The sequence below is a fragment of the Dendropsophus ebraccatus genome, chromosome 9 (assembly GCF_027789765.1).
Source record: "Dendropsophus ebraccatus isolate aDenEbr1 chromosome 9, aDenEbr1.pat, whole genome shotgun sequence".
Classification (NCBI taxonomy): Eukaryota; Metazoa; Chordata; class Amphibia; order Anura; family Hylidae; genus Dendropsophus; species Dendropsophus ebraccatus.
The window spans coordinates 101,496,423-101,523,405 of record NC_091462.1 but is presented as its reverse complement, the minus strand read 5'-3'; the positions used below and the strand labels follow the sequence as shown (position 1 = coordinate 101,523,405).

The 26,983-nt window shown below is 45.8% G+C and overlaps 1 protein-coding gene across 4 annotated transcripts in view; it reads left to right on the top strand.

Moving 5' to 3' along the window:
- The window catches only part of CAPN15 (calpain 15), a 45,253-nt gene extending 18,480 nt beyond the window's left edge, over positions 1-26,773 (top strand). For 3 of the 4 annotated variants that reach the window (XM_069982106.1, XM_069982105.1, XM_069982107.1), the window contains exons 2-12: positions 10,923-12,072; positions 13,826-14,025; positions 15,726-15,909; positions 15,996-16,219; positions 16,462-16,590; positions 17,175-17,327; positions 18,875-19,036; positions 23,546-23,778; positions 23,863-24,035; positions 24,195-24,373; positions 25,651-26,773. In XM_069982106.1, the coding sequence (XP_069838207.1) occupies positions 10,936-12,072; positions 13,826-14,025; positions 15,726-15,909; positions 15,996-16,219; positions 16,462-16,590; positions 17,175-17,327; positions 18,875-19,036; positions 23,546-23,778; positions 23,863-24,035; positions 24,195-24,373; positions 25,651-25,828 (2,952 nt within the window). In that variant the 5' untranslated portion in view covers positions 10,923-10,935 and the 3' untranslated portion in view covers positions 25,829-26,773. Of the gene's footprint in view, positions 1-1,939; positions 2,345-10,922; positions 12,073-13,825; positions 14,026-15,725; positions 15,910-15,995; positions 16,220-16,461; positions 16,591-17,174; positions 17,328-18,874; positions 19,037-23,545; positions 23,779-23,862; positions 24,036-24,194; positions 24,374-25,650 lie in introns of those variants that run through there. The other variant, XM_069982104.1, reaches the window with a different exon arrangement.
- The last annotated feature ends 210 nt before the right edge of the window (positions 26,774-26,983 follow it).

The following is a 26,983-nucleotide window of genomic DNA, read 5'->3' as shown; positions in this document are numbered from 1 at the left end:
AATACAGGCATAAAAGGCTTTTCCAGCACTTCCCATAGGTTATAATAGTGGTGTATACTGGCCCAGCACTCCCATCCTCCAGAATGGTCTCCAGCATGGCGGTCTTGGTTGTGGTATGTTGTCTGCAAAGAGCTTAAAGGGGTTATCCAGCGCTACATAAACATGGCCACTTTCTTCCAGAGACAGCCCCACTCTTGTCTCCCACTTGGGCGGGGTTTTCTGCTCAGTTCCATTGAAGTGAATGGATCTTAATTGCAAACTGCGCCTCAACTGGAGACTAGAGTCGTGTTGTCTCTGAAAGAAAGTGGCCATGTTTTTGTAGCACTGGATAACCCCTTTAACGATAAGTCTGACTTAGATCCTGTCTTCTCCTCGTTTTAGGAGTCCAGTGGGCGGTCCTAGGGATAGGCAGCTGTCTCTGCATACTGATAAAGGGAAAGCTGGTGGCCATTGAATGGGACCACTAATCGGATGCTGGAATCACTGCTCATTCTGGATTTAGAAGTCTGGTGCTCAGTCCTACTTATTGATACAAGGAAGACTGTTCATCACTGATTAGGAGTCCAGTAGGCGGTCCTAAAGTCTAAATGAGAAGATATACTGAATCTTTTCCTACATAACTATTTATCTGTTCATCCATTCATCCTGTATAACAAGATGCTGGCAGATCAGACACTGTGAATATCCAATGTTAGAAAAAAAAATGCAGAACCACATCCAAACAAGAGTGGTGCTGTTCCTGAAAGAAGGCGGCCATCTTTTTTTACTTCACCAAGCAAGTCAATGTAGAAATTATGCAGCATATCCAATTTACATGTAAAATAGCATTATACATCCCAAGGCCCTGTTACAAGGGGCCGATCTCACACAGACCGATCAGTCTGATCGCTGGATTTAACCTAGCAATTTTTGCCTCTGGCATGATGGGAGTTGTAGTTTTACACCAGCTGGGTGGCCGCTGGTACCCCACCTTTGCTCTACAGCAGGGACAGGGAACCTTCGGCCCTGCAGCTGCTGCAAAACTAAATAAAGCTTTGGTTGTCCAAGCATGATGGGAATTGTAGTTTTGCAACAGCTGGAGGGCGGAAGGTTCCCCATCCCTACTCTACATGAACAAATCCATTCTAAGTGGATGATCCAACACAAATGTGAACCTAGCCTAAGGGCCCTATTCCACCGGACGATTATCGTTTGTATAATCGTTAACGATTAACAATCTCAAACGACCACTATTGCGAAAGACCTGAAAACGTTCACTCATTTCCATGGAACGATAATCGTTACTTATGATCGTAATTGCGATCGTTTCTTCTTCGCTATTTATTCGCTATTGCGTTCGTATCTATTGCGAACGACTGAACGATGTCTTATTCAATGCGAACGATTATAAAAATAGGTCCAGGTCTTATAAAGCGATCAACGATTCCTCGTTCGGTCGTTAATCGTTAATTGCATTTCAACCGAACGATTATCGTTTAGATTCGAACGATTTAACGATAATCTGAACGATAATCGTCCGGTGGAATAGGGCCCTAAAAGTGCATCAGCACTGCTCATCCGGAGCCTCCTGGTTCATGAACATCTGTTATTCTGACACAGCCAAGGTCAGGGAGAGCCCGGGGACATGTAACACCGGACGATGCCCGGATGAAAACCGTTCGCCATTATGATAGGTTGTGAGAGCGGTGGCTGCTATAATCTTCTTCTCACACGTCGCCGGCAGGTGTCGGCACTTTTTATGGGTTCTTAATGTCTCTTTATTTGCTGACACGTGTGACGTTACTGTGTCTCGGGTCCTGTAATTACATGTGAATGCTGACAGACGAGTTCTGAGTCTTGGCCGTCCATCCCTCTGTCATAACATGTGGGGAGCATGCCTTCCGTCAGTGTCACACCGTCACCTGGCAGCGTCCTCCCCGCTACTCTGACTTATTTTCTGCCCTGTGTTTTCTCTTCTCACTTCTCCCACTTCTCTCTCTTCTCCTTCCCTCCCTCCTTTAAGGTGATTCCTTCAGCCTGGTGCCCTCCCTCCCCGACTTAAGGTCTGTCCCTCCCTCCCTCCCTGCCTGACAGCTGTGCCCTCCCTGTGTTAGCTCTCAGTCTCTCTCCCCGTCTCTCTCTGATGCCCTCTGTCACCCCCTGGCACACTCTCGGCTCTAGCCCGGGATAACTTGTATCACGTCAGGATGGGGAGTTCGGCTTCTTCCCTGGCAGCAGAGGGCAAGTCACACCATGGCTCCATGGGCACTGCATACCCTGGATTCAGCTTGCTGGGCTGGCATAGGAACGGGCTCCCGGGGTCTTTATGGCAGGGCACAGTCATTCCAATGTACAGGACTCACAGGTAAGAGGCCGGCAGCTTTGCTATGTAGTGTCTGTATAATAGCCGGGTTTGGGATGTGATGCCGGTGTTACCCGGGTGCATGGGAACGCTTGGCACCTCTGCTGTGTGTGTATGGTTTATTATTAGCATGTTACAGTAATGTGTAAATTGTGGGTGGTATGTGCCAGGGGAGCTTGGCATGGGTGGCGGGGGTTAATGGCTGGTAATAATCGAGGCGTACAGCTGCTAATGCTTTCCGTGGCCTATTTATAAGTGACTGACACGTCTGCCTGTCTGTGGGTGCAGCTTTATTAAGTAATATTAGGCTGGATTAATGACTCACTTGTATGGCGCCCACATGTTCTGTAGCGCTGTACACAGCATGAGCTAACTCCTGTGATCTGTGATGCAAAAGTGCCCATGTACATGTAACGATGTAAGCATTCAATCCGTGTTCACCAACTATTGCAAAACTACTACTCCCAGCATGCGGTCTGTCAGAGCATGCTGGGAGTTGTAGTTGTGCGATAGCTGTGTGGTAATGTTTCTCCTACAACGTTGTTTTTTTTTTTTTTTTTGGACGGCCATCATTTTGGCACCATAATGCCGCTGGTTTAAGCAAATTACAGGCGTAATTTGCTGCATTTTGACGCCAACATTGCATCCATCAAAAAAAAAAAATTCCCAAATGTAAATTTTGAAAGAAATATTCTGAGTTAGGGTGGGTTCACACTGCATTTTTGCGATCCGTTTAACGGATCCGGTTTTTTTTTGATGGTCAAAAAAGTAGTGTCAACAGTACTTTAGTGCATAAAAAAACGCATCTGTTTTGAACCGTTTTTTTTTTTTTGTTTTTTTTTCCATAATGGAAGTCAATGGAAAAACGGATCAAAAACGGATGCACACAAATGCATCCGTTTTTTGCAAAAAAAGGATCAGTTAAACGGATGCTGAAAACGCAGCGTGAACCTAGCCTTAAAATACCTTCTCCACAGGGTAGGGGATAAGACCCCCCACCATTACCACCACCATCCTCAGAACAGGGCCCCAACACTTTGTTTTGAACAATAGGAGATAAGGTGTTTTAACTCGGAATATTAAGCGTGCCGATCCTTTTGCTCTTACTGAAGATAAGCCGCCACTAAAGGTGTCTAGCAGCGGCTTATAGTAGCCATACACATACAGTAGCTGTGGACAGAATTAAAACAGTTATTGTTCTGGATCCACTTGGTGTGTTATGAATGGACAAAAGGGGGTAAGCCACTGCCAGACAAGACACCTCTAAAAACAGCTTGTCTCCCAAAGAACAAAAGAGATCAGGCAGTTGAAATTCAGCATGCTTGACGACTCTTCTCCCAGACATCTGCTGTCATCAGAGATTGCAGTTCGCTCATCTTTTTGTTTTATTTTTTTATTTTTTTTACTTCGACTGAACAGTCTTTTTTTCGAATTAATGTGCATGGGGGTGTCCCCAATGTCAGATGTCATAGGAGAGTAGGATCAGGCGTGATGGGTTTCAGCTGCTCGATTCTTTTGCTCTCATGGGAGATAAGTTGCCACCAGAGGAGTCTGGCAGGGGCTTACTCATCTCTCTTTCTATTCAAAGTATGTGCATGCTTAGCAGAGTTGAGTGTACATATAAACAGTGGGTCTGGATATACACTCAACTAAACTGTATGGCTACCTTAAAGGGGTTATCCAGCAAAAACCTTTTTTTTTTTTTAAATCAACTGGTTTCAGAAAGTTATATAGATTTGTTGTAATTTACTTCTATTTAAAAATCTTAAGTCTTCCCATACTTATCAGCTGCTGTAGGTCCTACAGGAAGTGGTGTATTCTTTGCAGTCTGACACAGTGCTCTCTGCTGCCACCTCTGTCCATGTCAGGAACTGTCCAGAGCAGGAGAGGTTTTCTGTGGGGATGACATGACATGAACATGGAGCAGAGAGCACTGTGTCAGACTGGAGAGCATACACCACTTCCTGCAGGACATACAGCAGCTGATATGTGCTGGAAGACTCGAGATGATTTTTAAAAATTACAAATCTACATAACTTTCTGAAACCAGCCCTTTAAGATTCAAGCACCCTCTCCTCCTCCAGTAGTCACTGACCATACCAGCGTCCTATAGACATTGGATTCTTGATAAGTCTAATTGTCCAACCTGTACTAAAACTACAACCCCCAGCATGCTCTGACAGCCTTCGGCTGTCAGAGCATGCTGGGAGTTGTAGTTTTAGTAGAGTTTGGCAATGTTGTAGTTTTGCAACATCTGTAGAGTCAGGGGTTGGAGACTACTGCTCTAGAGTCACCATGTAATAGATGGACCATACAGAGTGTAATATGGTGGGGTATGGCGCCCACCTATGGGGCAGTGCACACATATAATATAGCATTACATAATCACTATACAGTACACAGCAGTCTGCACCATGTTAACCCTTCCCACCTCCATGTAATCTGATTATTCTGAGCCGTACAATTGCTTACGCTAGGAGAAAGTTACACTAAGCCGTGACACACGGGATATACAGGTGCGCACGTAGCGGTGACTTTATGCCGCTGCTTCTTAGTGGCTATGATTCTGCCTCTTCCTGAAACATTACTTAAAGGGGTTCTCCACTAGAAGGGTTCCGTGACAATAAACTGGTCCCCTCCACTGAAACCTCCAGCGATCATCTGTATTTGTAGGCAGATCTGGCAGTAAGTGAACAATTTCCCTGCAGCGCCTCTAGAGGGGATATGAAGTATTACACAATCAATGGTTTGTTAGTAGAATGCAGGACAGGATGTGTTTGAACACTCTTTATAACCACTCTGGACTTTTTACATTTTTTTATTTTTTTATTTTTTGTATTTTGTATTTTTATTAAATTTTTTCAATAACATACTTTTTTTTTTTTTTTTAAATAGGATAGACAAAAATGGGTTCTCTAAACCAGACGCCCCCTTTAAAGGAGTTCTACAGGATTGGCCTCTTTCTTCCAGGCACAGCGCCACACCTGGGTATAGTTTTGTAGCTCATTTCCATTGAAGTGAATGAGGACAGGGGTGGCGCTGTTGTTCCAACAAAGTGGCAGCGTTTTTTTGGGGTTTTTTTTTCTTAAATCGTGGATAAACCCTTTAAATAGTAACCCGTACGGTGCCACCATTGCACTTGTGATTGGAACACGTCCCTGCTTAGCTAGCATAGACCCCAGGGGCATGATGGGAACACCCAGTTGTCCATACTCTAATATTCATACATTCCCAGGAGGTATAACAGAGGAGGCATGGAGGGAATTGTAGTTTTTTTCAACAGCTGTTTGACACCCCTGCTTTTAAAGGGGTACACCAGTGAATTTTTCTGTCATTTAAATCATTTGGTGCCAGAAACTTGTAAATTGCTTATATTTAAAAAAATCTTAAGTCTTCCATTACTCATCAGCTGCTGTATGTTCTGCAAGAAGTAGTGTATACTTTCCAGTCTGACACAATGCTCTCTGCTGCCACCTCTGTCCATGTCAGGAACTGTCCAGGGCAGGAGAGGTTTTCTATTGGGATTTGCTACTACTCTGGACAGTTCCTGACACGGACAGAGGTGGCAGCGGAGAGCACTGTGTCAGACTGGAAAGAATACATCACTTCCTGCAGGGCATACAGCAGCTGATAAGTACTGGACGGCTTAAGATTTTCTTAGAAGTAGTTTACTATTTTTTTTTGCTGGAGTACCCGTTTAAGGTCATTAGGAACCAGTATCATCCTGGAGACTTGAGGCGCCTGGTACCTCACGCCTCGGTGATGTCACTTGCTATGCAGCAGACAGAATGGCTCTGGCTCCATTGTCTGCCTCCCCCCCCCGCATTGCCCTTCACCTGAAGAAGCGCTGACTCTGCTCTATCAGCGATGACCCATCCAGTGATACCACACACACCGACACATGAAAAAAGACACCTCCGCTTATTCACGTCTGACCTTAAGAAAGCAAGAATTCATACAATCCCAGTGGTGCTATTTCCAGTTTTGCTTAAGGAAGGAAAACGTGTTCTGCGACAGGGGAGGATTTATGTGTCTTTAAATTAACCCCGAGGACTCACAGCTGTCATGGCCGAGACGTGCATGTGGTGAGCGCACAGATTCCGTAATAAATGGACATTCAGAACCAGATGGTCACCATATACCAGTGATTCAAACTGGGGCCGTCCAGCTGTTGCAAAACTACAACTCCCAGCATGCCTGGACAGCCTCCGGCTGTCCAGGCATGCTGGGAGTTGTAGTTTTGCAACGTCTAGGCAGCAACCGGTTGCACACAGCAATAAAAATTAGTGCATTGACGTTCACACACGACCGTTCCCCTTGGCACACAGGGACTATTTTCCCCAGATCTCCCGCAGTAGTAGTAATTATCCGCTGCTCCGTTGCTGAAGAATAATATCAGAGTCTCATAGATTTCCATTATGCTATCAGAAGGTTCTGCCAGGAATAACATGTCAGCATTCCTAGAATCCGAAAACAATTCCACCCAGCAGTGAAACCTCATTTATTTTTTTTTGATAGACTATAACTTGCCTTATGACCCTCGACAATAGCCAGATAGTTCCCGCTAATAAGTAATTATGGGGCAATAAACAAAATTCCATATAAATCTCTTAAAGGGGTATTCCCATCCGGCAGTATATATGTCTGATCCAGAGCAGGAGATTTACTTCTGCTCTGGACAGTCTCTTACATGGACAGAGGTGGCAGCAGAGAGTACGGTGTCAGATTGAAAAGAAAACAACATTTACCGCAGGACATACAGCAGCTGATAAGTATGGGAAGATTTAAGATTTATAAATAGAATTTAGTGCTGCTTACTTCTTGTACAGTGGCCACTACAGGAGAAATGTGGTATTACATGTGGCTATTTAAAGGGGTGCAATAGATTTCCTTTCAAATCAACTGGTTTCAGAAAGTTATATTAATTTGTTCATTATTTGTATTTTAAAAAATCTCCATTCTTCCATTACTTATCAGCTGCTTTCAGTAAGTTATATAGATTTGTAATTTACTTCTATTTAAAAATCTCAAGTTTTCCCATACTTATCAGCTGCTGTATGTCCTGCAGGAACTGGTGTATTCTCTTCAGTGTGACACAGTGCTCTCTGTTGCCACCTCTGTCCATGTCAGGAACTGTCCAGAGCAGCAGCAAATCCCCATAGAAAACCTCTCCTGCTCTGGACAGTTCCTGACATGGACAGAGGTGGCAGCAGAGAGCACTGTGTCAGACTGGAAAGAATACACTGCTTCCTGTAGGACATACAGCAGCTGATAAGTATGGGAAAACTTGAGATTTTTAAATAGAAGTAAATTACAAATCTATATAACTTACTGAAACCAGATGAATTGAAAGGAAAAGACTTTTTCCGGAGTACTCCCTCTAAATGAGTGATGGACAGAGCCGCACTCCACTCAAGGACATATAGACAGGTTGGCAAGACAGCTCATGGGAAAAATAAATGTCCTTTCTTGCTGTGTAAAATCCTATTTGCTCAGGTAATCTATGCAGAATCCTGCGCCGTCCACACCCAGTTTATCTTACAGGATGGATGTTAACATGTAGATTAAGTATAATTAGATAAATAGATTGGTTTCTATAGACCGTGTCTCACCATGCCAAGCGAGACGCGCCACCTGAGAACGAAAAAATCACAACTGTTAGGTGGGTAGTGATCGTTTGACCCACGAGTCTCCATGACTACAGACTACAAAGCTTGTGTATTCTGATCCTAAAGTTATATTCCCGTCTGTCCCCTACTTAAAGGAGAAGTCAGGCGTAAAGTATTGTATTGCCCCCAAAAGTTATACAAATCATTAATATAAACTTATTACGGGAAATGCTTATAAAACACTTTTTTCCCTGCACTAACTACTGCATCAAGGCTTCACTTCCTGGATAACATGGTGATGTCACGACCCGACTCCCAGAGATGTGTGCTGCTGTGGCTGCTGGAGAGGATGATGGCAGAGGGATGCTCAGTGTCCCTCCAGTGCCCTGTGTCCCTTAGTGTTTCCCATGCCATCATCCTCTCTAGCAGCCACAGCAGCACACATCTCTGGGAGTCGGGTCGTGACATCACCATTTTAACAAGGAAGTGAATCCTTGATGCAGTAGTAAGTGAAGGGAAAAAAGTGTTTTATAAGCATTTCCCGTAATAAGTGTATATTGGTGATCTGTATAACTTTGGGGGGGGGGGGGGGGGGGGGGGGGGGGGGCAATACAATACTTTAATAAAAAAATTTGCCGGTGATTGCAGGATCAGACTACACTGATGTAGTCTGTAACCATGGAGACTAGAGATGAGCGAACCGGGTTCAGGTTCGAGTCCATCCGAACCCAATGGCATTTGATTAGCTGGGGCTGCTGAACTTGGATAAAGCTCTAAGGTTGTCTGGAAAACATGGATACAGCCAATGACTATATCCATGATCAAATGCCGAAAGTTTGGGATCGGATGGACTCGAGCATGCTCCAGGTTCGCTCATCTTTAATGGAGACACATAGTTTCTGCCTAAGAGATAAAGGTACAAAACAGTATAAGATTATTATGGACTATTTAGCAATTTTTTTTTTAAGGAATAGGGTTGTACATGTATATGGCCTTTCGGCATTTACATGATACTTAGAAAGTCGCCTAGCAGACCTGCTTCCCATAGAAGGGTATTCACATTTTGTATCACCAGGGCAGTGTTCCACAACTTCTGGGCCTCCAACTGTTGCAAAACTACAACTACCAGCATGGCTGTCTGGGTATGCTTGGAGTTGTAGTTTTGCAACAGCTGGAGAACCACAGGCCCAGTAACGGTAATGTCTCATAACAGTGACCTGTCATCCCCCTGCAGGGAACTGTAGCACAGAACCATTTAAGTTAAGTAAAGCGAGATGAAATATCTCTGCAATATGCCTTCACCATACAAGATTAGGCTGCGTTCACACTGTGTTTTTGCAATCTGTTTTTTTTTTTCATCAGATTTATGCAAAAAAAAAAAAAAAAACAGGTGAAAAAGTGGATCCGTTTTGATCCGTTTTTATGTTTACTTCTATTATGAAAAAAAAAGGATCAAAATACATCTTTACATGCATCCTTTTTTTTTTTTTTTTTTTTGTAGTGTACACAAAACCGTGGCTGACCATGTTTTTGTGTACGCTAAAAAAAAAGCATGTGATCCATTTTTTTTTTATTTTTTTTTTAATGGAAGTCAATTGAAAAACAAATGCACACAGTTGCATCCGTTTTTTCCATTAATTTTTGCCATTGGATGTTAATCCAGACCAGTTTTAGGCCTATCCTACCCGGGCAATCTCTAGACGAGAGGTGCGCTGTAGACATTTCCGCACAATCCTGAGGATTTACTCACAGCCCCCTGCCTATATGATTCATGGAGGTCCACGACCACGGAAGGCTTACTGTGCACAATCCTGCTGCTTTACTGAAGCTGTCAACAAGCTGCTGTTGATGGATCCTTGTGTGGGTTGTTTCCTGGTCTACTACTTATATTTTGCAGCTCAGTCACATTTTAGAGGGTGTGTGAGGGTGCAAGAAAGACGCAGGGAAGGTTAAGACGCAGCAATAGCTCTGGCTGCAGCTTATCTCTCCCAGATCAAAGGGGCTGTGCATCACACCCAACTTCTATACTGGAAGGTCCCTTTACACAGGCTGATTATCAGCCAGGAGTGTTGCTGGAAACGCTCCTTCAGACGACAATCGATGTGTTTAAAAGGGACAGCAGAGAAGCGGGAGAACGCCTAAACCTTGGATGATCACATTCTTTTGCGGAGGCTTTAAAATTTAACACTATCGGTCGCACATTTTCCTGTGTAGATATATATATCCATGCTGCCAGTTTCCAGATCACACAAGTAGTGTATACCTGCCTAGTGCACTGATGTGTGACCTGGCATCCCGCTCTCCCATCCTGCTGGATGCTGGATCACACAGCAGTCTCGATCCCCAGTCCAGGAATCTGACACTTGAGGACATAACTAGTCTAACTCTCCAGTTCACGTTAAATTCAGGTTGGAGTTGTCGTTGTCGTACTGTGTGACCTGGCATCCCGCTGTCCGGCAGCCGCCTCCTCCAGAATCATTGACAGCCGGAGAGCAAGATGCCAGATCACACAGCAGCAGCGCATTAGGTTTTCATGACTGCACGAACGATACATGGATCATTCATGCGGCCTGGCCACTCTATTATTTGTGCCCTGTACAGGAGCTGATTGTATGCATAGTTGCCCGGCCCCATATTGGGCTGTGTAAAAGGACCCTAAAATGTATACATAGGGACCTTTACACCTTTGTGCACTTCGAGTACTAGAGATATGAGCCAGAGTAATATCAGTAATAAATCTACATTACGGAGAAGCTATATATTCCATGTGCTGACTGTGCAGCTCTATGTGCATTACAGTAATCTGTAACCGTTCCGCCATTTATTGCACCGCTTATCTTTACGACTGCTCTGTGTTATGTGCGGATGTCCAGTACTTACAATGAAAGCCTATGGATTTATCAGATGTTAGAGCTAGCGTATGTGTGAGGTCCATAGGTTACCAATGCTTCTTCTGTCTTTCTTACCCTTAGGCTTCCAGACCCCATGGCTGCCCCCTCCCCCTGTGGGGAGTGGTCATGCTGCCGTTGTACATTTCTGAATCCCCATGGGCAGCGCCATTGCTCTATATGTGAAGCTCCTCGCAATCTACCGGATCTCAACCACATCCTACGACTGAGCTCGGCAGAACAGCGTTGGTCTTGCAGCCGATGCACCTTTTCCAATCTCAATCCGACCAACCCTTCCCCTCCACCAACCGGCTGCCAGCTGTGTGGGTTTCTGCCACCGCCAGCCGTTCCCAATGGAATCCCACGCGGCCCGCAGGAAGAGGCTCGATCCCCAGTCCAAGAATCCGACCCGGAGGACATAACCAGTCCAACTCTCCAGTCCGCCTTGAATTCAGGTTGGAGTTGTCCTCGTTGTACTCTACATAACACTCCCGTATCCACCTCCTGCTCGGCTTGCGGTGGTCCACGGAAATTGTCCTTGCCCAAAATCCCACCAGAGGCATTGGTAGTCCCAGAAGTCCCTGCACCCCCTGCTGCTTTTCCATGCTCAGATGAACAGGTAACGGCTCCTCTCCGTGAGCCGGACTCTCCCAGGCCCTTACCTGCACTACCAATATCACCGGGACCACATAATATTCCTGTTCCACGATTCCGGAGGGAGGTGGCACCAGATAATCCGCTCTCTCCGCCTTCTGTCCCAAGTCGTCTTCCTAAACGCCTGGGTGTCTTGGAAGAGGAAGGAACGGCAGCTGAGACGACTCCATCCCCCGCTGAGCCACCGAACCTGGAAAATAGTTGGTCATGTGGGAAATGTACTTTGCGTAACATCGGTAGTGCCAGTCGATGCTGTGTCTGTGGGGCAGCGCGGACAAGCGAGAGTGACAATAGTACAACGGGAACCGAGGTCTTGCCATCACCATCCAGCACAGTAGTCCTCCCCATGCCAGTTTCTCGTAGGACAGAGTGGGCCTGCCCGGCATGTACCCTCATCAATGAGACTCGCTTCACTCACTGTGTGGCATGTCACACCGCACAGGGCTATGTGGCCCAGCACCGGAACGTGGGGGCACGGATGCTACGTCGCAGGGAGAGCGTTAGGGCTGAAACCAGAAGACAGACGGATGAAGGAGAGGCCAAGGAGCTATGGGAACACATTGTCAGCTTTTGCCGAGAGGTGAGCCCTGTTATGTGTGACTACTATGATAAACCCATAGACAATAGACTAGTTCTGGTATTGCAGCTCATCCCCATTTAAGTAAATGGAGTTGCAATACTGGAGACGGAAGGAAGCAACTATGTTTTTTCTAATCTCATACAGCAACTTTAATGCAGGTGATAACTGCTTTCTCCAGAAATAGCGCCACTCTTGTCATCAGTTTGTGTGCAGTATGGCAACTCTGTTCTACTGAAGTTAATAGAGCCAAGATGTAATACCACACACAACCTGAGGACAGGGGCAGCGCTGTTTTTAAGGAAATAGCTATGTTTTTCTAATCCTGGATAACCCCTTTAAAATTGACGTTAGTATTGGTGGGGTAAAAGGTGTGGAGGCCCCTAACAATCACTAGAATAAAGAGAGATTCATATCATAATCCTCTATCCATTATTCTCTATGCCAGTAACTATGTGTTGGCTTTGGGCCCAAGGTCTTTGAACTGATGGTAGTCCTTTCTATGATGGGTCATTCACTCTTCTCTCACATGATAACATGGTGTATCTAGTGTGTGGTCCCCGTTGCCGTACACAGGATCTGAGGATGCTGACACTTAGGTTTCTGCTGAGGTGGTGCAGCGTGAAGTGCCGCAAATCCATGAGTCTAATATACTGGCTTGAATTCATGGAAATATATAGCATTTTTTTCTTCCTTAGGATGCAGAGATGGTTGTGAAAACCCCATTCACTTACATCCAGATTATGATGCAGAGTCTATGCCCAAATCTACAACATTTGAACGTGCTCTTACAGGGTATTGACCTACAGATGGAGCTAGAGAGTCTGTTTCCTATTTCTTAGTTGGGATCTATTTGCATACTTTTTTCCCAGGGAGCATTGCACCTCTACAAGCTGTGTCTCCCCAAGGTGAATCATTGCCTATGGGGAGATGTCAGAAATTGCTCGTACCAATGGCGAGTAGCCAGTCTTATGAAATGTGGCGTGTCGCTTTCAGTGTCAGCTGTGGGTCATGGTGGGTTATACCCACATCTGTTCTCCCCTCATCTAGCCCTGAATGTCCGTTCTGTGAGATCTCCAGCTCATCCCTGGCACGGCCTGCCCTTGTCCATTGTTGCGAGCAGCGATCTTGGTAACAGTTGTGAATGTGGCCACGTTCCAGTAAAGCCGCAGCACCTGCAGTGGCCGGGGAGGGCTGTCGGCACGCTAGACCGTGAACTTGACACCAAACGCGAACCTGACACTGCCGGTGTTCTAGAACGCCATACAGTACATGACACTAGTTGTGCACACAATAACACAATGGTTTCTATTTAAAGTGCACCTGCCGTGCGAAAAGAGGTGGTGTGTGGCGCTTAACCCTATGAGCGCCACGCTGAATCTTTTACTGATCCATCCTACTCCCCTTGGAGTTATAGAAGAGTCGATAAAACACTGATCTTGGTGGCTTATATGAAAGAGGAGTTCCCCTTTAAGTGATGTTATATTGTACTGTTTGTGCTTTCTTTTATACCTTCCTTCTCATCCTTACCTTGGATTCCCCCAGTCCTTCCTATTTTTGCAGCACTTCGTGTCCTTGCTTCACCGCAGCCGTGGACCCAGGTGCTCCCAGCCCGCATTATCCCCCGTCCATTGCACATAGCTGTACGGTTCTTCCTCTACTAACCATCTCTTGTTCTTTGCTTCCTCCGTCCCCTCCTGATACAATACACTAATACCCCTCCTGACAGTTGTCCTCTTGGCTGTCCCCATCCCAGAACAGAGTGAATTTTGTGGACGACAGCTTTCCTCCCGGGCCTAGTTCTGTCGGCTTTCCGGAGTCTGATAGCGTCCAACAAAGGGTGAAACAATGGCTGCGACCGCAAGAGATCAACTGCAGCCTCAGCGGGGTGAAGTGGTCTGTCTTTCGCACACCCAGACCGTGCGACATACAGCAAGGGCTGCTGGGAAACTGCTGGTAAGTGCATACGTCACATCATACATGGCCGCATCCTCTGAGGAGCAGAATGCTGTAGTTGAGGGAGTTGTTTGAGAATCACAACGTATCCCTACTGATGATCAAACTCACTGAACATTCGGGTTCATCTGAACTCAAACACTCAGCGTTAGACCCGTGGCTTGAGAAGTTGGGTGCAGCCCTAGGGAGTCCTGGAAAACATGGATACAGCCATAGGTCTCTGGGAGTCAAATTCTGCATGTTTAGGTTCAGACTTGGGGTGGGTTCACACTACGGAATTCTCGCGGATAATGTCCGCGGAATTCCGCAGTATGTCCGTGCGCACGACCGCGCGCCTTTCCGCCGGCTCCATAGACACCATTCTATGGGCTGGCGTATTCTGCTATCCACTGAAAGAAGTGACATGATAGCGGAATACGCCGGCCCATAGAATGGTGTCTATGGAGCCGGCGGAAAGACGCGCGGACATACTGCGGAATTCCGCAGACATTATCCACCAGAATTCCGTAGTATGAACCCACCCAAACCGTTACGTTGGGGAAGTTTGCTCATCACTACTTATCACCCATTCGCTTGTTAGGTGATCAGTTTTTGGTCATGATGGGTCGCAGAGAATCTGAGGACTGTCCCCTATTTAGAATGGTGGTCAGGCATGCACTCGACCACTCCTTACTCCTCTATGGGACTGATAGAGATGGGTGCGTGGATTCTGTTCTGTAGACTTTGAATACAGCAACAATGCACATGCTCAGAGGCTCCTCCATGCAGATGGGGGACTTGGGACCCCTGATCTCATGCTAGAAAGTTGTGATTCTGGGATAGGGCCTTTAAAGGGGTTATCCAGTGTTACAAAAACATGTCCACTTTCTTCCAGAAACAGCACCACTCTTGTCTCCAGTTTGGGTGCAGGTTTTGTAACTCTGTTCCATTGAAGTGAATGGAGCTTAATTACAAACCACATCTGGCAAGAGACAAGAGTGGTGATGTCTCTGGAAGAAAGTGGCCATGTTTTTCTAACACTGAATAACCCCCTTTACATTTCCTGACACTCTATACTAGATATACGTTATATATTAGGTATTTACTGGTTATATGTATGAACCTGGGGGAGCAATAGCAGACACAACCCATGGCCATGGGTGGCGCTCCCTTATCCCCTTTCACGTACCCAATGGTCTGTAAAGTCTTATAAATGGCACTTTGCCCGTCCTGGAGGTGCAGAGTATCAGGGTTTCAGTGCAGATGGTTTCCAGAAAATAGGGGTCCTGCCATGTTGTGGCTCACCCTCATTGGATTTGCGGTATATAGCTCAAAAGAAGTCCCTTGCAGTTACTATAGCTAATCCCCTTGTTGGGGTTCAGGGGTGTTTGGTGGTACTATTAAGCTGGTCATGCACATCACCGTACCTGTTGATTTTTCATCAGGATTGGTCGACCATATAATGATGTTTATGGGGGGGGGGGTTGTTTCTAAGGTAGAGATGGATCAGCCATGCTGATTTCCTTGTGCCTCATCCCTTTGTTCTCGGAGTGATAAGCCACCACCAGAAGAATCTAGCAGTGGTTTTCCCCCATTCAGAATATTTTTACACTTAGCTGAGCCAAGAGTGTGTGTGTATGGGAGAGATCTAACATAAAATATGGTATCTTTCTGCTGATGGTAACTGTTGACGTATTTGCTTTTGTTATATACATATATAGGTTTCTCAGTGCGCTCGCTGTGTTGGCAGAAAGACCTGAGCTGGTAGAGAGGGTGATGATCACAAGGACAATATGCCCAGAAGGAGCTTACCAGGTGCGACTATGCAAAGATGGCACCTGGATCACCGTCCTGGTGGATGACATGTTGCCATGTGATGAAGCTGGGTATCTACTCTTTTCTCAGGTGCGTAAAAAACCAACACCCTGCAGTGCCGAGGATCCTAGTGCTAGTCACCTGATTGAGCAGCATGTGATGTGTCTTCCCTACAGGCCCAAAGGAATCAGCTCTGGGTGGCTCTGATCGAAAAGGCTCTGGCAAAGCTTCATGGCTCCTACTTTGCCCTCCAGGCAGGTCGTGCTATCGAAGGCCTGGCCACTCTGACTGGAGCGCCCTGCGAAAGCCTGATGCTTCAAGTCAGCTCCACTAACCCCCGAGAGGAGACGGTGGACACGGATCTCATCTGGGCCAAAATGCTGAGCTCTAAGGAAGCCGGGTGAGAGCAGCAGAATGATCACATTGTCTTTCCCCATATACCGACTATTACCACTAAGCTCATACCCTATACAGGACCAGCAAAAAGACAGTCCAGTTTCTTCTGAATTGTAGTGTGCACTCTTTGTAGCATGTGAACGCTGTCATTGTCTGACATATCGGCTTTCCTGTGCCCGGGGGGCTGCTTTACAGCTCTCCATCTGGTACATGGAGCTTAGTTTTGTTTGTTTCACGTTACTCCAGGTTTCTAATGGGGGCATCCTGTGGAGGTGGGAACATGAAGGCGGATGATGCAGCCTACGAAAGTGTAGGACTAAGACCTCGACATGCCTACTCCATACTGGACGTCCGAGATGTCAACGGTACTCAACGGTAAGGATGAGACGTTGGTGTTAGGCTAGATTGGCCATCGACCCATTTAGTCTTGTTAAGTGTTGCGCCGATTCCTGGAACGAGACACTGGACTATGCCGTTCCTGACTTCTCTGGGTAATGATAAAGCAGAATGGCTTTTTCAAGACTAAAGGCCCTATTACACGGCACAATGTGAGTGGGAAACGAGTGCCAACCTGTGAAATCGGTGCTCACTTGCCCCTCATTCCCCACTATTACACACACAGCGGGAGGGGCTGCCCAGATGATCCTTAGACTGTCCGGGCTGCCCAATGAAGTCAGTGGTGGTCTGCTGCCGCCACTCGTATTACACGGAGTGGTGTGCGGCAACAGGTTGAAAGACCGCGATCCGCCGATATTCTACATGTAGGCTGATCACAATCTTTTAACATGACCTATTACACCAAACAGTTATTGGCTGGAATTGCCGGTAATCAGCCAAATAGGGCCGATAATCGTTTGGTGTAATAGGGCCATAAGTCAATCGATGGCCAATTCATTAGAGTCAAGTTTGGAGAATCTTGAACTTTTTCCCGTCATAATCCGGCCCCTCTTCCGTGGCAGCCTTCTCCGTCTCCGTAACCCCTGGGGTCGCTTCTCTTGGAATGGAAACTGGTCAGATGATTCGCATACGTGGACAGCTTCGCTCAAACATGAACTCATGCCCCATGGCAGCAGTGAAGGCGTCTTCTGGATGGAATACAGCGACTTTATCCGGTAAGTGAGCGCTGATTGTGTCCACATGGACAAGCACATTTAATTTGCTCCATCTCTAATGTATCAAAGCATGATCTAGTAGGCTCCTAAAGCCTCTAACATGTAATGGATGGTTTTGGTGAGCCACAGCCCAATATACGGCTAAGGAATTGGGACGTGGCACAAATGAATCAGTGCCAAAGTAAAGCGAGTGTTTTGTCAGCTCTAGTGACGTTGGTAGGCAAGACCCCATAGGTCAAACAAGACCTCATAGGTCAAATAGATGGCAGCAATGTCCAATAGAGCATGCTCATAATGGAAAGACCAATGCGTCCCATGTACTTAGCTATTACAGACAGGAAGTAATATGGAGAAGCACATCTTGTCGCATGGGACCATAGGTGGATCGGTAGGAACAGACTGCAACTCAAAAGGGGGCAAGACGAGCCAAAGGCAGCTGGCAGTGGTTGCTAAACTAGTCCCAGCATGCCACTGGATGTGGAATTGTAATTAGAAGACCCCTCCAAGATATATTTGCCAGCTCGGCCCAGAATATTACAAGGATGTAAAATACAGCAGTTCTTAAAGTGAATGTGCCACTAATTTCCTTATCACCTGTTCAGCGGCGGTGCACACATTGTGGCAGTGCCGTCCATTCCGCCCCTTGAGATCTGGTTCCTGAAATCTCCTCCGGTTTGTACTTCAGGCTGGGGACAGACTTGATTTGAAAGGTGACACGTCACTGAGGAGGAGATATCTGTGCACTGGGGGGGGGGGGGAGGCTGGCCCCGTCTCCAGGGCACCAAACTGGACATTTGTGTAAGTACAAACCAGAGTAGATCTCAGAAACTGGGCGGCTATAGGAGGAAAAGACAGCAATGTTACAAGGTCCAATCAAGTGATGTAGAAATCTTAATTGAGTAGTTATAGTGGTACCTTCATTTTGACAGTATCCTTCATATCATTCATCCCTATGAAGCTGTCAGGCTTGCTGCCGCAATACACTTGTGTGTAAGCGGCCTAATGGAGCGCTGTTATTTCATTGTGCAGACAGTAATGTGCATTAAGCTCCATGATGATGATGATAGTGAATTTGCTACTCTGTAAAGAAAAGCAGCGGTTCCCATGTGAGTTCTTCATGTGAACACAAATCACAGTGCTCAAAGCCCAGGTGGTTTCCTCTGACTTTCTGCATGATAGCAGATGGGCTGGAATGAGCTTGGGCTGTAGCCACAACCATTAATGCATTGGGTGACTACAGTAAATCAGCATCATCCCATGTGATCGGATGTCTTGGAGGAATTTTATAGACCACTTCCCATTCCCTGTAGACAAACACTGCCAGGGTATCCTGACACACCCTATCCTAATTGGGGAGATAAGCCGCCACCAGAGGATTCTGTCAGCCGCTTTCTCCTCTCACCCCATTGAGGACACATGAACACTTAGCTGAGCTTTCATGTGTATAGGAGGGAGGGGGGATCAGGAAAAATAGCCATCAGTCCTATGTATCCAGCCAGCAATAATGGAATACTAGCCTTTCTAATATTTCTATGTTACACCCACAGGTACTTTGACTCTGTTGATATCTGCAAGATCCACACTGACTGGCATGAAGTTAGGGTTCAGGGCACTTTCCCAAACAAGGCCTCCACCCCGGTGACTGTAACATCCCTCACAGTGGTGGAACGCACGGCGGTGGAGTTCTCACTTTTCCAGGAGGGTAGCAGGTAAGAGACTGTGTCATCTTCTATCCACAGAATGGGAGATATGAGTAGTAGGTGTCAGATTGCTGGGATTCCTGCTGATCATAAAAATCGAGGTCCTATACCCTCTGAATGAGAAAAGCGGCACCTGCATGCTCAACTGCCCCTCCATTATAGAACTTGTGAACATTACAGACTGCTAAACTCTATGGAAAATGAATAGAGTGGTGGTTGGCCAAGCACGTTGCTGCTCCATTCACTTGGAAGACAATTGACCTCTGTTTTCGTAAAAGTGGTAAACCTTTACCCATCGGCTAGTTATTCCATATCCTGTGCATGGGGCATTATTCAAATCTTGTGATAGTCCCTTTAATGGATAATTCCCAATGTGTTCAAAGGGTCTCCTAATGATAAAGCACATGTACTATCAGGTACATCACTTTAAGTTTTTAATAAGAAAAGACCGGTGCCGTGATGCCTTTTTTTTTTTTTTTTGAACTGTGACCTGGTTCCCATGCACGGTACCGACCCGGCCAGAAGCACTGGGGGCGGGCGCGCCTGCCTCCAGTGTGATGATTTCCGCCCCTCTTTGTGACACGGCTCCATTTATTGTTATAGAGCCGCGTCATGGAGGGGACATGATTTCGTCACACTGGGGGTGGGCGGTGCTTCGGGATGGTGCCCAGGAATAAACAGACACGGGAACCAGGCCACGATTCAAAAAAGGACAACGGCACAGGGACCCCATCCGGTCTATTCATATAAAAAACTTAAAGCAATGTACCTGATGGTACATTCGCTTTAATCACAGGGTGTCTCGATACTCTGCCCCTTAGTGTCAGACCCTTACCTACTCTCCTATGGGTTACACAAGTGAACATAATTTCTCCATGGCTGCCCTTTCCTGTAGTTGCAGCCATATACGAGATTAATAATGCGACTTCTTGGTATCCAAGTGCGTTGCGTTGACTAATAGGTGTGCTAAGGCACTCCCTGATGGTACACAGCAGGGAGGTAACAGGAACAGTACACTATCCAAGAAGTCCTGACCCTTTCAAGGAACTTTTAGGCTGCGTTCACACTACGTATATTTCAGTCAGTATTGCAACCAAAACCAGGAGTGGATTAAAAACACAGAAAGGATCTGTTCACATAATGTTGTAATTGAGTGGATGGCCGCCATATAACAGTAAATAACGGCCATTATTTCAATATAACAGCTGTTGTTCTAAAATAACAGCAAATATTTGCCATTAAATGGCGGCCATCCACTCAATTTCAACATTGTGTGAACAGATCCTTTCTGTGTTTTTTATCCACTCCTGGTTTTGGTTGCAATACTGACTGAAATATACATATACTGACTGAAATATACGTAGTGTGAACGCAGCCTTAGGCTATGTTCACACTACGTATATTTCAGTCAATATATGTATATTTCAGTCAGTATATTTCAGTCAGTATATGTATATTTCAGTCAGTATATTTCAGTCAGTATTGCAACCAAAACCAGGAGTGGATTAAAAACACAGAAAGGATCTGTTCACATAATGTTGAAATTAAGTGGATGGCCGCCATTTAATGGCAAATATTTGCTGTTATTTTAGAACAACGGCTGTTATATTGAAATAATGGCCGTTATTTACTGTTATATGGCGGCCATCCACTCAATTTCAATATTGTGTGAACAGATCCTTTCTGTGTTTTTAATCCACTCCTGGTTTTGGTTGCAATACTGACTGAAATATACATATACTGACTGAAATATACGTAGTGTATTCCCATAGTGTATGGCATGTATGTGTAATAGGTGGTTGTGTCTAATGGTCACCATTCACCTCCCCTGGCCTCTGCACTCTTCATACCAGTGTTGAAAGCCAAAGAACTAGTTTCTGATAAACTTCCACTTGTGGTATCAGATCTCTGCTTGTGGTCACTGAATGACATCTTTCACTCTTCAGTCCTGGTCATGTGACGCTCACACAGGTGCAGGACTTGGTACAGAACGGTTATCAAAGCTGTGCCTTGTTATGGGCTGTGCAGCTGTGCAACCGTCACATGACCAGGGCAAATTATCAACCACCCCATCCCCAAGAAAGAAAACAATGAAACTCTTCTTAACCCATGTACATGATTGTACAGCAAACATCTGTCATCAGTGGGCAACATCAGAGTTGCCTCTGATCCCGGCCATTTACCATCTAGATACCGCAGTCAATGGCTACTGCAACATCTAGGCCTTAGATGCTGTATGCCAGACCTGATTGACAGGGTGTTACTCACGTCTCATGGCAACATTGCATTTTATGGTGAATTAAAGAGTAGTATTATAAAGTGGCAAACCAAAGCCATCACGTATTGGGGAGCAACATCCCAAGACTGCCATCTACCTTTTATAGCCTTAGCATAGAGCCTTATATTTCCACCAGGAGACCTGGAAATAGGTAGGATCGCTGTACCAAAGCTCTCATATTTTTTTGCAAACGCTACCTATTTGGCTTAGACTAAGGGCCCTATTCCACCAGACGATTATGGTTCAGATTATCGTTAAATCGTTCGAATCTAAACGATAATCGTTTGGTTGAAATGCAGTTAACGATTAACGACCAAACGAGAAATCGTTGATCGCTTTATAAGACCTGGACCTATTTTTATCGTTGCTCCTTTACAAAACGTTCGCAAATCGTTCGCATTGAATAAGATGTCCGGTCGTTTGCAGTAGATACGAACGCAAGAGCGAAGAAATAGTGAAGAAAAACGATCGCAAATGCGATCATAAGTAACGATTATCATTCCATGGAAATGAGTGAACGTTTTCAGGTCTTTCGCATTAGTGGTCGTTTAAGATCATTAATCGTTAACGATTATGTGAACGATAATCGTCCGGTGGAATAGGGCCCTAAAGGACATTAAGCGAATCAGTTTCCTCATCCGTCCCTTCATACGGGAGAAAAGAATCTTTCAAGTTAGCTCTTCACATTCTCCCAGTTTACATGGGGTCTCAAGCTCCCCAACATTACCACCTATCTACCTCGAATTGTAGGGGACTGTTTGCTCTTAATCTGTTAGTATGTGGACTATCATACATGCATTTTCCCCTAAATATTTCCTCTTATCTTGACCACTTGGTAGGCTTGGCAAACATTAAGAAAAAAGAACAACCTATCGCCCACTTAAGGCCCTATTACACAAAGCAATTATCAGCTGTATTTGGCCGACTATCGGCCAATAATTGCTTTGTGTAATAAAAGGCAAAGATCAGCTGACATGAATGATGTTGTCTGATCGTCGTCTTTCATTGTCCTTTAGCATGTTGAAAGGCAAACCAGGTGGAGAGCTACGATCTGCTGCCGCCGCTCCGTGCGGCAGGGGCAGTGACAGCAGACCACCACTATCTCCTATGGGCTCCCCGGACTATCCATATACCTAAATATTCGTATACCACTCTTCACATACTCTCAATTCCGCTCCGCAGCTATGTCACTTCAGTGCTCCCATCACTTTCACATCACATAAATGCATAACAAGTCCAAGCGCTACAAAGGGACATATGATCCGGCTATATAAACCCTTACATCCAGATCATGATTATGCAAATACTGAATGTGGTCTAGCACAATGGTCCCACAACATCCCAGATCTGGATACTAAAACTATACTTCATACCTTGGAATATGCATATAAGGTATTGCCCTGTGCCAGATACCAAGAGATGAACCTGAAAATACTACATAGGGCATACATTTCCCCGCATAGGGGATAACTTATGGCCATTTATTCTACAGATCCATGCCTTAAATGCGATGAACTTCAGGCAGACATAGTTTTTGGTCTTGCACACACATCCAAAGGTTCTGGCAGATGTTTTATCAATTCACCGTAAATCAGAAAATCATCTTACTACTTTTGTGCCAGAGGACCCTATATGGGCAATCTGTGGTTGACTAGATTCCCACAAAAAGTGCACAAAGGGCTGTAGAAGTCCGCAACACTGTATTGTAGCAGCAGCTAAAAAACCTATCCTGCAAGTGTGGATATTACCACTATTTTTGGAAAAATTAATCACCAAACATTACCCCCCCCCCCCCTTCCACCTCACCCCTTTTCTTTCAAATTACAATTTAGAGCACTGTCTCTTTAATTTATGTTTGTGGTGTCACTGCTTTAGAAGTCTGTTCAGGTATGCTTTTGGCTGTGGATCATCAGCATTAGTTTATGTAGTTGGACAGATGAATAGTTGACGTGCTGTTGGACCCCAAGGTGACCCCACCTCACGTGTGACTGTCCCCCATACCCCCTGTGGCTTCTTGACACCACAGACATGTCGAAAGTCGTTGTGAAATTACTTCTATCTTCTTATCTTTCTTCTAAAAAATAAAAAGCGCCACCCTGTGTACAGATAGTGTATGGCATTGCACATCAGCTCCTTTTCCCTTCAATGGTGAGGAGCTGTTCCTTTAAGATGGTAGCCATTTTTGTTACTTTATTTATTGCTGCATGGTCTTGTGGTAATCTTCTTCTCTGTCTCTTCAGACGATCAGACACTGTGGACAGTCACCTCCTGGACCTCTGCATCATGGTTTTCCGGGCATCTCACAGCAGTACCGGCAAAGTCATGTTGGGCCGTCTGATGGTGCACAGCAAGAGAGCGGTAAAAAAATTTGTGGGATGCGATGTGATGCTGGAACCTGGAGAGTACGCTGTGGTGTGTTGTGCCTTCAACCACTGGCAGACCTTACACCTGGGTGGATCATCTACAGTTCAAGGTAAGGACAGATCCGCTGCCAGATCCGTAGATTTTAAGGGCTTTCATGAGAGATCTGATCAAAGTGTTCTGTCTTGTATTTCAGCATCCAGTCCCACAGGTAGCAGCAATAATCGTCGCTCCGCTGCAGACCCCATGGGATATGTCTTGGCCATTTATAGTTCCCGGCTTGTCATGGTTGAACAAGTGGAAGCACAACCAACAACACTTGCAGATGCCATTATCCTGCTGACAGAAGACAAGGGAGAGCGACACGAGGTAGAGACGGGATAATTTACTGCCTCTCCGCAGAAATCGATAGTTCATTATTTCTCACATCGGTGACTTTATTTGGCTTGTACCTCACAGCCGCTTTCTTCTGAGCTGTAAGGACAGTCCTGGATCTCATGTTAAGATGTGTCTGCCTTCTTCCCACAGGGTCGGGAGGGGATGACCTGCTATTATCTTACACACGGATGGGCCGGGCTCATTGTGGTTGTAGAAAATCGTCATCCCAAGTCTTTTCTGCACATCCAGTGCGATTGCACGGACAGCTTCAATGTGGTGTCCACTCGAGGCAGCCTCAAAACCAGCGACAGCGTTCCCCCTCTTCACAGGTGAGCTTCATCTTCATCAGTGTAGGTGGCAGATCACTTAATTGCCTATAGATGACAGCCATGACCTGCTTTAAGGACATTTTACACGCTTATTGGCCAGGAGTGTTGCTAGAAGCGCTCCTTCAGATGATAATCTGCCCGTGTAAAAGCGACAGCGATCAGCCAAGAATGGGTATACCTTTAGAGGAGGCTTTAAAATGTATCTCCATTGGCCGCACATTTTCTTGTGTAAACAGGGGATGTGCGGCCAATAGCATAGGGAAACTGACAGCACAGATGTGTATATACCTGTGCTGTCAGTTTCCAGATCACACAAGCAGTGCATACTTACCTATGCCGGATCACACAGCAGCGCAGAAGGTAAGTATGCACTGCTTGTGTGATCTGGGAACTGATGGCACAGGTATATACATATCTGTGCTGTCATTTTCCATGGCCGCACAGACGATACAAGGATCATTCATGCAGCCACTCGATTTTCGTGATGTTTAAAGGTACTGCGAGCACAGATCTCACTGATCAGCACTCATTTGTGTCCTTGCATGGGGCCGTGTTAAAGGACCCTAGGGGCCCAATTACACACAAAGATATCTGACAGATTTTTGAAGCCAAAGTCAGGAACAGACTATATAAACAGAGAACAGTTCATAAAGGAAAGACTGAGATTTCTCCTCTTTTCAAATCCATTTCTGGCTTTGGCGTCAAAAATCTATCAGATAACCTGTCAAAAATCTGTGTGTAAATGGGTCCTTAGCTGTTGAAAGACAGCTGGTTGTATCTTCCCCTAGTCAGGCGCACTTGGATTGTGTGAGCCACTTTGACGAAGTTAATAAGGCGCATAAAGAATCCAGCGATGAGGCATTGTAAATTCTATACAAATGAGCGTCGATTAGATATGAGCGAACCTGGAGCATGCTCGAGTCGATCCGAACCCGAACTTTCAGCATTTGATTAGCGGTGGCTGCTGAACTTGGATAAAGCCCTAAGGCTATGTGGAAAACATGGATATAGTCATTGGCTGTATCCATGTTTTCCAGACAACCTTAGAGCTTTATCCAAGTTCAGCAGCCCCAGCTAATCAAATGCCGATCATTCGGGTTCGGATTGACTCGAACCCGAACCCGGTTCGCTCATCTCTAGCATTGATCTCTCTGATCTACACTAGTCGGGGGGGTGTTAAAGGGCCCTTACAGTGTATATAGCCTTATAGTATGTATCCAGCATATAACCCTGTATACCCCTATATTGATGGATGTATCCCCCTCTTTCCACCTCAGGCAGGTGCTGGTCATTTTGTCTCAGTTGGAAGGAAACGCTGGCTTTTCTATTACTCATCGACTGGCACACCGGAAAGCTAACCAAGCTTCTTTGAATGACTGGATGTCCAGCAAAGGCACCCACAGTCCTCCGCTGTCTTCAGAGGTGTCCGGCTTGCATGGTCCCCGACCCCTCTGACAAACCCACCAGGAGATATCCCTGGGGGGGCGGGGGCGTGATTGCCTGCGTTCAGTGGGAGCACTTTACTGACTAATAAACAATTCCCAAAAAAAACTACACTTGAAATCTACTCAGGACTTTTATCCTGTGTAATACAGGGACCCTATCCATCTTGGAATCCTGCCCCATCCCCCTCCCTCATCTTTGTTTTTAATGTATCACACTGTAAAAGTGAAAATTGGGACTGTCCTACACCCCTAATCCTGAAGATCAGCCCCTCTGATATCTCACAGTGCGCACAATAGAGGCAGCCATGTTGTTTCGTGGGCTGCATTCAAATAGATACCAGTCCCATCCCTAGTCTGGACATTACTACAAGATGTGGATTTGTTGCCTCTTCTTTTAATGCATCTTAATAAGTTTTGGATTTCTGAAACAGGATGCTATGGCTGCTACTTCCCCTTCATAACTCCGGAGGACACCCCATTCCTGAATATGCATGGACGCAAGCTTTAACTAATTCAATGGAGGAGAAACAAGAGTAAAGAGACTGTACTCGAAACGCGCAGTGTAACAATCGCCACATTCCTTTATTTGCATCCTACGGCCTTACCGATTCTTTATGTTCACCCAGGACGGTGATTCCCCCAACCTGCGGCCCCCCCAGCTGTTACACAACAACAACAACTCCCAACATGTACGATGGGAGTTGTCATCGTACCATGGATGAAGAGTCGCAGGTTGGGGAACACAGTCATAAAGGTTAACCATCATCCATCACAACATGGGCGATCGTACCCACAGTCATGCAATAAATTAAAGATCTCATATTTTTATATAGTCCAGTAAGGAAAATGCAGCCATTTTACCGGAGATATCGAAATCCTGCACATCTGCAAAACAGGGTAAGTATGGAAGGAAATCTTTTTTATCAGAAAGTCGTGTAAGTTTTAAAGTGACTGTACCACCAGGCCCAGGCTGAAGCACTGGAGGCGGGCCCACCCACCCTTAGTGGGAAGAAACCCCAGCCCCTCCATGAGGTGACTCCATTAGAATCAATGGAACCCTATCATAGAGGGGCTGGGGTTTCCTTCCACTAAGGGTGGGTCGGCCCACCTCCAGTGCTCCTGCCTGGGCCTGGTGGTACAGTCACTTTAAGTCTGAATTAACATA